Raw genomic sequence first — 10,959 nt, 5'->3', positions numbered from 1 at the left:
AGTGTGGTGCACGTTGTTTTCATGTCTAACACTCGACCCTTCCAAAATCTATCTATGGAATCTTCTTGATTTTCTCTTCGGGTAATTACTTCATCTTTAAATAATAAGAATTTTGTTTCCATTTATAATTTTTATTTCTTTTTAATGCTTAAAGGTATTGGTTACTACTGTTGGCACAAAACAAATAGATGTGGTTATGGCAAGCATCCTTGTCTTGTTCCTAAACTTAGAGAATGCATTTGATCTTTCAATATGTTTGCAGTATTTTGTAAGCTACTCGTCACATTTAAAATTTGTTGTTGTTCCTTTGCCAAGAGTTTTTCATAAATGATGCTGAATTTTATCAAATGCTTTTCCTGCATCAAGTTAATGATCCTGATTTTGATTTTAATCTGCTAATGTGACAAATTACTATTTTTAATCAAAGATCCCATCACTTCTAAAACATACCATGATTTTATGCTCCATTAAAGAAAAACAGCTGCCCTCTGAATATTCCAATTTAAGATACAGTTAAGTAAAAATACAGGCATTTTAGAATTGATAAAAATACCAAGTAACTTATAAAGAAAAACTGCCATGCATTCTTGGGGTTAAACACAGATTTATTGTGATGTATTCAATATTGTAGTTATTTTTTTTGCATGTTCATGAGTGATATTGGTTGTAATTTTTATTTTTGTACTGTCCCTGTTAGATTTTGGGAATGAGATTTATCTGTTTTGTGTAATACTGGAAATTTTTTTTCTGAATGTTTAGTAAAACTCACTAATAAAACTCTCAAGCCTGGGAGATTTGTGGGGTAGAGTTTTGATGATTGAATTTCTTTATAACGGTTAAAGGATCATGATTTATACATCTTCTTGAGCCTATTTGCTAAATTGTCTTTTTGTAGGAATATATCCTTTTCATCAAAATTTTCAAATTTATTGGCATGAAGATACTCAGATTTTCTCAAATATTTAAAAATCAATGCATGACTTTTTAATTCTTCATATTGTTTATTTATGCCATCTCTTTTTTCCTTGATCAAACTTGCCTAACTTGTCCATTTTATTACTCTTTTTGAATCCCAGCTTTTCTTATTCTCTCATGGTATGGTTGCTTTCTGTTTCTTCTGTTATGATTTATTACGTCCTTCTTTCTTTCAGTTTGAAGCTTAACTCAGTAATTTCTGTTCCCCTTTTTCTAATATAAGCAAGGAACGTAAGATTGCACCTCCTAAGTGCTGTCTTAGTGGAATGCCACAAGTTTCTATATGTAGTTTTATTAAGTTCTGAATTACGTCCTAATCTCCATTATCATTTCCTCGTTGATTGCCAAGTTGTCTTAGTGTTAGATTTTTTTTAAAAAAATTAATTAATTTATTTATTTTTGGCTGCATTGGGTCACAGGCTTTCTCTAGTTGCTGCAATCGGGGCTACTCTGTTGCAGTGCGCGGGCTTCTCACTGTGCTGGCTTCTCTTGTTGCGGTGTGCGGGCTCTAGGCATGCAGGCTTCAGCAGTTGTGGCTCGCGGGCTCCAGAGTGCAGGCTCAGTAGTTGTGGCGCATGGGCTTAGCTGTTCCATGGCATGTGGCATCTTCCCGGACCAGGGCTTGAACTTGTGTTCGAGCATTGGCAGGCAGACTCTTAGCCACTGCGCCACCAGGGAAGCCCCAGTGTTAGGTTTTTAACATTCATCTCTATTAATTTTATCCTGAATGTGCACACAAGATGTTCTGAATCAGAGATAGATTTCTTACTACTTTAAGCTAAGTGCCTCCGCCCCCTTTACCCCAGACTTAGCCCTGGGGCTGTGCAGTAAGAGTCATGGGATTTTTTCCCCCACACAGTGAGCGGTGTTAAGTAAAAACAAACCCAGACTTAGGTACGACAAGACTTTATTTGAAATATGAGAGGAACTATAGGGAGGCTACAGCAATAGAGAGGAGGCTCTGACCATAAGAGCTGCAAGCAGCTCAAAGACAGATCAGATGCTTTTGTAGGAACGAGTAAACAAGGCTAGAAAGATCTGGGTATGAGGGAGTGAGGGGAGCAGATGACAGAATGGGACAGTTCATCAGGGAATGTCTTTTTTTCTGGTCAATTTTCAGGAGGTGCTGTTGAGGAAAGACTAATCCACATTCCAGTGCTGGCTCAGGCTGAGGGCGGATTCAAGTTCAGGAGCCTGTCGGGCAGCAGCCTAAAGTTTGATCAAGTCAAGTTAGAGGGCATTTTGTCCAGACTGGTCTTTGGGAACAACAAGTTCAACTAATTATTTATGATAAAAAACAGGAATCTGGAGGGTCTAGGTCTGGCTTTGTCATAGGTAGTCAAAGGAGTCATCTACACATCTTACCTAAGTCATCCTGGGAAGGAGGTTCTTCGCAGTAAGCCATTTCCTGGAATACAACAGAGTAAAGGGATTTCTTAACTGTTCTGTCCATACATCTATTTCAGCTCTGAGGATCTCCTATCCAATAGCCAAGTCCACAAAATGATGCCTAAGAGAAGTTGCTGCAAACAATCTTTATGAATTATGTTATACAATCTTTATGCATATTTCAGAATACGTATTGCCCTTTTTCTATAATACCTTAAACTGGAAAAAAAAGGCAATTTCAAATATAAGAAGTTTCTTTCAGGTAAGAGTAATATTTTAATGGTAGTCTTTCTTACCTGAAAGAAGTTTCTTTCAGGTAAGAGTAATATTTTAACGGTAGTCTACCAGCTTAAGGCTGTAATTCTTATTTCTCTCTTGGGGCTAATTGTATCGAATAGGGTTCAGTAATTTGAAGGTTACTTTCTTTTGTGAGCTCCTTATCTTCTACTTGATTCCAGTGTTTAAAAATAAAATGAGGGGCTTCCCTGGTGGCACAGTGGTTGAGAATCTGCCTGCCAATGCAGGGGACACGGGTTCGAGCCTTGGTCTGGGAAGATCCCACATGCCACGGAGCAACTGGGCCCATGAGCCACAATTACTGAGCCACAACTAGAGAAAGCCCTCACACAGAAACGAAGACCTAACACAGCCATAAATAAATAAATAAATAAATAAATTTTAAAAATAAATAAAATAGAATGAATTTTAAGTGATGTCAGAGAAATAAGCCTAACATTTAAATTATCTATTAGTGTGGATAACATTTAACAATTTTAAACGTTAATGATTCTATGGACTTCCCTGGTGGCGCAGTGGTTAAGAATCCGCCTGCCAATGCAGGGGACACAGGTTCGAGCCCTGGTCCAGGAAGATCCCACATGCCGTGGAGCAACTAAGCCGGTGTGCCACAGCTACTGAGCCTGCGCTCTAGAGCCCGCGAGCCACAACTTCTGTGCCCGTGTGCCTAGAGCCCGTGCTCTGCAACAAAGAGAAGCCACCGCAATGAGAAGCCCGCACACCGCAACAAAGAGTAACTAACCCCTGCTCGCCACAACTAGAGAAAGCTCGCACACAGCAACAAAGACCCAAGGCAGCCAAAAAAATAATTAATTAATTAAAAGTTAATGATTCTACAAATCGTCTTATTGGAGTTAAAATGTACCCCTAAGCAGTATTTTTCAAGAACTGTAGAAGAGCTTATTATTCAAGGAGAGCCAAGAGTTGAATGCATAAGCATACTTGACAAAGCTAACACAAATGTCAACAATAACAAAGTAAGCAATGGCAATGGAGACGATGCTGAAGTAACCGATGTAGCGGAAGCATGTTCTGGTCAATTAGACTGCAGCAATAAAGGCTGAGAGGTTTACAAGATCAGAAGACAGAACCTTCGGATAAATAAAAAGAATGAGAAGGAATCAATGACTCAGGACACATACTTCACTGTGCAAATTAAGGAGAAAAATGGAAAGAAGCAGGTGAAGAGATATGGAGAAAAAAAGTTGAGAATGAAGAAAATTTTTCTCACGATAGCATGGGAATTCCACAGAGGATTTCTTATTAGAAACAAATGTGGAGATGAACTAGAATGGGTATGAGGTTCTAGAAAAAGAGGAAAAAACTTCCATAAAAGTGACCTAATATCTTATCCAGTCACACTAACTCTGTTTCTTAAAAAGCAACACGGTTTCAGAATCGTTCCTTGCTCAAGCTCCAAATTTATACCATGTCACCATTAAAGAGGCAGAAGGATATCAACCTAAATTCAAAAGTCCACTATCTCTGCATTTACCACCTCTCCTCTGGCTTGAGGGATGTTTTGATTTGTAAAGACTGTAGAAATATGACAAAAATAAAGACAGAAATTACATCACAATAGAATTTTATAGTACATCTGTTTAATTATATTATGACCATTAATGCAATATCTGCCTCAATAATTTAACCCAGATAATAAAAAAAAAATGGCATAATGACAGTTTAAAGCTGGTTCAATCACAATGTTACAAGCTTTAAGAGTGAAAACAGAGGACTATTTAAAATAGCTAAAAAGATAACATGTGTCATAGTGCTTAATGTTTCTGTAACTGTTGGTAAGGCTTACATCTAAATCTGATGCAGAATTCTCAATGGCATTGAAACAGTTCTTTTCTCAACCACACGCACAGTATATATACACTGGTGCTATGAGTCTGGAAGAGACTGGCTATGGGTGCCACTTCTTGTCTTCAGCTGGGACTGTGCAATATCAGCAAGTGCGCTCTGTATCTTTTCCAGAAGCATGTCCCCTCGATAAACAACATCCTCCAGACATGTAGCAGCTTCGTGATTTTCTTCTTCCAGCTTATACAAGCTTGCAGCCTTTACAAGACACAAATTTAAGAATGTTCTGAGAAATAAAAAACTTGGAGATTAATGAAAGCTGAGGAGGAAAGAACCTGCAGTAAAAGTATTTACTTTAAAATCTGATGACTACACAACCATTGTGATAGATTTTTCAGTTGCAGAAATCCTAAGATCAGATAAAACTTTCAGCGGCAGAAATCCTAAGATCAGAGTCTTCCCTGTATGAATTACCTAAAAGATGACTTTTCGATTGGAGATCTCTGGATGGCTACATGAGACTCCCTTCCACACTGCTTTCGGACACTACTATTCTACTCCACACCCAGAATGTGCCCCTCCTCTCACTCTTTGCAAGGAAAAGAAGCAAACTGAGGAAAATGGCAAGTTTTCTTTAAGCTCAAAATTGGACAATTATATACATTCAGCTCAGTCTTTAACAGACTACAGCAGTTCACAGTAAAATTCCCACTCTAAAATTTAGGTTAACTTTGAAAATTGTAACAAAAGGCACTAAATCTATCTCTTTAATTCAAAATTCTCTACTCACAAAATTCTCAAAGGAAAAGATATTTTTACCTGTAAAGCAGCTGTAGATTCTTCACTGGGTAAGGAATCTATCAAAACATCAATGTCTTTTGCTGTTCGTGCAATCAACGCTGCAAAAAGCTGGGCATATTCTACAGAAAGATGGCACTCATTTAGGATATTAGAGAAGCTCAAGTTTTCAGAAAGAGAAATTAAACTTAATGAAAATAGAAAACTTCATAAGTTTATCTGTAGCAGGCTTCTAATGATTAAAGTGTAATTTTAACACATCAATTCTATTACGTTTGAGAATTAGCTTTAATATTAACTCAAACTGGAACGTAAGCATAATGTATATCATTTCATTTATTAGGACAATACAGTGGTCACTTGAATAAAGGAATCTATAAATGGGATGCCTTTCTTATTAAGGTCCCTCAAGTAAAATTCAGCTAAATTCATACAATTCTCCTCTAAACAAGTAAAATGTCTGTTATTTGACAAGAAAAGAATTATGAGGTGTTATGTAAATTGACTATAACAAATTCATTTCTTTTATGACAAACTTGTAGTAATATTCTCAAACAATAACATTTTTAGAAAGTCATAAATAAGTTGAATTTTTCAATAAATCTAATTTTAAGGGCTTACAGGTAATGTGAGAGTCAAACTAAGAGAAGCCAAGAAAATCTATTTACCTTCTGTAGGATTAGCTGGCTGATCTTTGTTAATGGCTGTCTGAATATTACTAAAAGAGGCAGGAGGACCACACTGCTGCAACACTCCAATGGCATTACAAAACTGATCTGCAAGCTTCAGGCCAAAGGAAACGTGGCAAAGTTAGAAAGGATTTATGTTTTACCGATTTTATTGGTAACGGCAGCAACAATGTTTCTATTATAATGGTCTCTGAGCAAGAAAATAAAACAGAAAGGAGTAATTCTGGATAACATAAACCAGTTACTAACAATGATTAAATGTTTTAGTCATGCAAAGAAACTACATTTGGTTTTAATCATGCAAAAAGAAACTACTTTTGGTATCAATCAAAGAAATACAAAATAATCTTTCTTTTCTTCCCAAGGTAACAGGATGACAAGAGAACTATATGCCAATACTTACTGCAAGCACAAGTAAAGGCTTTTGGGGAAGTAGTGGTGGAAAAGAGCAAATGTGATAGGCAAATATCTAAGAATGGCCCCAGGGTAAATTTTAAAATGTGACTCCTGTACAAAGTATACGACCCCTTTTCTGAAGCTAGAGTAGTTACAAGTGTAAAAGTGGGGAAAAGACTGCACCTTAAGTATTCTGAAATGTTTTTCTCCAGGACTCAAGCTGTAAACTCCCAGGGCTCTAAAAGTATTCCTTAAGCAGTTTTGAAGATTGAGAATACCAAGTCCTTACTGAAACCGTGTCCCATGGGGTTAATGGCAGCTGTCACGCTAACAAAAATACTGGAGTATGTCTTACAGAACAGCAGATAAGGGAACAGCCTGTTAGAAACCCCTCCGCTTGTAACCTGCCTTTAATGATTAAGACTGCTTTAGTTTTTTTTTTTCTTTCCCTAATTGCACACCCTCCAAGCTTCATGTAGCCCATGTAATACAGCACCAGACTTCTTATCACCCCTACAGATAACGCTGCTGTCGCATGCATCACTGTAGTAACAGGGGCTTAAGTTGTTTTCCAGAAATTTGGAAGATTTGGAGTGGGCCCCTACCCAGTTCAGACCAGTTAAGAATAGTTGGGACCACCAACCCTAAAACTTGGTCCCGTGCACAACACCGATTACCTCACCTTTTCCCCTACCTCCACCCACCTTTCCCCAGGCCTGAGAACACCCTGTTTCATTATCCCATAAAATCTCAAGGCTCTTGCCTTCTGGGAAGCAATCTGCGATTTGTTCTCCTGTCTCCTCACTCCACTGCCTCCTGAATAAATAAACCCCTTCTCTGCTGCCTCAGTGTTTGGCCTGCTCCAAGTCCAGCAAACAAACCTGGCTCCATAACATTACCATCTCCAAACCTAAGATTCCTAGTCTCCCCACCAACTTCTCTCCATAGTCCCGACCTCTCAAACCTCAATTCCTTATCTCCAATCAGTGAATCAGCATTTCCACTAAGTTTCACTGCCATTATTTGAATGACAGAACTCAAAGTCAGCTGTTTCCTTTGTTTAATATCTAATTTCTATTGAGAACCTCCTAGTCAACCAGTCTAACTTCAGACTCAACTTTCCTTTCATCTTCAAATCCTGCTAATACTACTACAAATCTTTCCTTTTTCCTTCTACCATCACTGCTGCCGTTAGTTCAACTTCACACAAGAATTGTTTACAACAGACTCCTTATTAATTTCTAGTTCTTATTTTCTTTTTTAAAATTATTTATTTATTTATTTTTGGCTGCGTTGGGTCTTCGCTGCTGCACGCGGGCTTTCTCTAGTTGCGGTGAGCGGGGGCTACTCTTTGTTGCGGTGCGCGGGCTTCTCACTGCGGTGGCTTCTCTTGTTGCGGAGCACAGGCTCTAGGCGCGGGTGCTTCAGTAGTTGTGGCTCGCCGGCTCTAGAGCACAGGCTCAGTGGTTGTGACGCACAGGGTTAGTTACTCCGCAGCATGTGGGATCTTCCCAGACCAGGGATCGAACCCGTGTCCCCTGCATTGGCAGGTAAATTCTTAACCACTGCGCCACCAGGGAAGTTCCTAGTTCTTATTATTTACTGTGTTATTTTACTCTGCTCAAAAATTTTGAGTTTGCCCCAGCATGGTCTTCAAGATAAATCTCCAAGTCTTCAGGCTATTTCAAAGCTTTCAATAATCTAAGTCAACCCTACTTGTTCATTATCTACTCCTCCTTCACATATGCCTGACTGGTGATAAATTCATTTCTGACTACACTGCTTTTGCTCACATTTTGCAAAGGTAATAGAGTGGCAGTTAGTGCTCTAAAGCTGTACAAACATGGATTCTAATTCTGGTTCCTCGAGTTTTTTTTTTAATTTTTAAATTGGGAACATTCTCACATTATAGCATTGTTATGAAGAATACAGAAAACACACAAATATTCAACACACTGGCTATTTGCTCTGTCCTTATGAAGCTTTCAAAATCCATTCATTCAACAAATATTTATCAAAAATCAACTCTATGACAAGCACTGTATATAACTATATAAACACAGTGATTCAGTGAACAAGACAGCTTCTGCTCTCATGGAGTTCTCAGTGGGTAAAATAAATTTTATTTTCATAATTTCACAAATAATTACAATTCAGATAAATGCTAATAAGAGTCCCTCTATTTTAGTTAATATCACTCAACAGTTCACTTTACTTCAGCACTTGCAGCTGAAAACACTCAATTCATTACAACTCCTAACCACATACTGCTTTTGCATTATTTGAATGTCTCTTGAGCATATGACATCTTTCTAATCAGACTGTAAACTCCTCAAGGAGTATTTCTCTGTAACCATGATGGGGCACCCATCATGGATACCAGGAACCCATACCAGTTAACCTAGAGGTTTTTCTCCAAAATCCAATGATCAGCCTGCCTACCATGGAGTTAAGGGCCATTTTCACTTTTCCTTACTATCCTTCCGGCTATGAGACATGTATGAATACACAACATTTCCCCTAAAATAACATTTGTACCCAGCAGCATCATTACAATTTGATTTTGTAAAGCCTCAAAGGAGTATCTCCCTGAGGGAGACTGGTTGGCAGCCCAGGCAAGTCACCAAAGGTAGAATTTACCTTGGTGAATTCATCAAGATTTAGGGGCTGGCCCTCACACGCAAAGTAGATCAGTTTCTCGTGAGCAGATTCACACTCTTCAAGTGCACAAAGACTAATAACAAGAATACCAACTTATTAGCTTCCGGTGAGAAAAAACTGGCAAGAGACCAGGTACTTGGATTTTCCAGTCAACATCTCACCTGGGACATCAAATTATAAACAGAATGACAGAAATGTAAACAATTTAGCTCTTAATGGTAATAAGTATATGAATCCTTTGGTTTGCATATACTTTCTACGTAGACATAACAGGAAAAATAATCAGAAGGATCAAAGTAAGCGGGGATACTCACAACACCTGACTTTTCATAGGGAGTAAACTCATTGGCAGGCATTTTAAAAACCTTAAATAAAGATATAGGAAGGTCAGAAGATTCACTATCATAAAGACGTCGGTTTTCCCTAAACTGACATGCTGGGGGCGTGGCCAAGAGATGGAACCCTTGGTCTATAGGAACCAACTAAGATGAAACATAACTTTTCACTTTACTATCACTCCCGCCCCAACCTGAAAATTTTGGCGAAGGAATATTCTCGGCTAACATCTAATGACAAAGATCCAATCATTAAGAACACGACTGCCCTCCGTGGGTTAAAATTCATAAGGGGAAAAAGCTTCCGCTTCCTCTCCCCTCCCGGCCAAAGAGGAGCAATCCCATAAGCACCACTGACAAGAAAATAAAACCTTTCCGAGAGAACATGATAAGGCCGTGAAGCGTGACAGTCCACGCAATGAGATCCTCCACTTCGCAGGCTAAGAGGCCGCTGGCTCCCGCACCGCACCGCACCGCCCCGCAGCCGGCCTCAGACCTTCCAGACCACGGCGCCGCCTCCCTCCAACCCCAGCGCTTGATGCTGAAGCCCGGCCTCAGTCCACTCCCCACTTCCGAGTTTTGTCCCTCGGACCTCTTTTTCTGCCTTGCTTTCCCTCGGGAAAGAAGACGACGGAGATAAATCCCGTGCAATTGCTTACCGAGTTCACGGCGTCCTGCAACTGCGTGAGCCGATCCGCCATGTTCCTGCCGCAAACAACGAGACGCGAAAGCAGCTGCTCGTACGCAATTGGGCAGCTCTAGGATGCGTTATGGCCAATCACAGGCTGCGTTCTTAGAGGGGGTGGAGTCAAGCCTTACTCCAAGGCCGGGGCGGAGGGGCCGGAGGGGGCGGAGGGGGCGGAGGGGGCGGAGGGGGCGGAGGGGGCGGAGGGGGCGGAGGGGGCGGAGGGGGCGGGACTTTCCGGAGACCTACTTTATATAGACTACCTCCACCTGGGGCGACTCAGCTGGGCGCACTTTCAGTAACGCGGGGACTGTACAGGGCCGACTCTGTTTGGGGGCCAACATACTTTCTCGTGGCTTTTAGGTGTTAAACACTTTACAGAGATTGTTGGATTATGCGGTTTTTAAAAGTAATTTTCCTTATCCTCCCTTGTATCCATTTGTAAACATCGCCTAGAATACTTGCATGGACCACAAAACATACACAGCAAGCAACTAAAGAATACTTGGGAGTCACGGTACCGACTTGAGTGTCAAGAAATCCAAATTAAAATTCAGCAAGCAATCAGGACGGGCTGTGTTCGGGTGCCCCTCCGTTGCTTTTGGGTGCGGAGAGCCTGGATGCGTATTTAAATGTGGGTGTGCTGTGGGAGCTGACACACGTGAGATGGAAAGCGTCCAAAACTAGTACTAAACTGAGCTGTGATGGCCGTGTTGGAAGAGTATGGAAAACAGAGGTCTTGTGGGCAAAAGTGAGAGGAGGAAGACGGTAAGGTAAGAGGTAAGGTGTAATCAGCATCTCTTGTTTGTGTGACTGTGAGAAACTCGGTAAGGAACAGAGCAGGGTTGGTTGAGAAGAGAGTGGAAATTTCACAGTGGGAAAGAGGAGGAGGTAGTGGGAAGAGAGGAGGTTCCTGGAAAATAAGCCA

General features: G+C 40.2%; 1 protein-coding gene across 4 annotated transcripts; it reads right to left on the bottom strand.

Annotated features, from left to right (window-relative positions):
• Nucleotides 1-1,875: 1,875 nt before the first annotated feature.
• On the bottom strand, nt 1,876-10,089 carry MED21 (mediator complex subunit 21). 4 transcript variants are annotated; one of them, XR_008617672.1, is made up of 7 exons: nt 10,006-10,078; nt 9,326-9,376; nt 5,934-6,048; nt 5,287-5,387; nt 4,469-4,725; nt 2,341-2,383; nt 1,876-2,184 (listed from the first exon to the last, which is right to left on the bottom strand). XR_008617672.1 is itself a non-coding variant. In XM_007119155.3 (5 exons), the coding sequence occupies exons 1-5, from the start codon at nt 10,045-10,047 to the stop codon at nt 4,549-4,551; spliced, it is 486 nt and encodes a 161-aa protein (XP_007119217.1). In that variant the 5' UTR covers nt 10,048-10,078; the 3' UTR covers nt 4,243-4,548. The 4 variants fall into 4 exon arrangements, 3 of the variants coding, with proteins under 3 accessions (XP_007119217.1, XP_007119218.1, XP_054941494.1); XM_007119155.3 differs by lacking the exons at nt 1,876-2,184; nt 2,341-2,383 and having other exon boundaries at nt 4,243-4,725; XM_007119156.2 differs by lacking the exons at nt 1,876-2,184; nt 2,341-2,383; nt 9,326-9,376 and having other exon boundaries at nt 4,243-4,725; nt 10,006-10,089.
• Between the last annotated feature and the right edge of the window lie 870 nt (nt 10,090-10,959).

Source organism: Physeter macrocephalus, chromosome 6 (genome assembly GCF_002837175.3).
Source record: "Physeter macrocephalus isolate SW-GA chromosome 6, ASM283717v5, whole genome shotgun sequence".
Classification (NCBI taxonomy): Eukaryota; Metazoa; Chordata; class Mammalia; order Artiodactyla; family Physeteridae; genus Physeter; species Physeter macrocephalus.
Note: the sequence above shows the minus strand (reverse complement) of the source record. Positions and strands in the feature narration are given on the sequence as shown.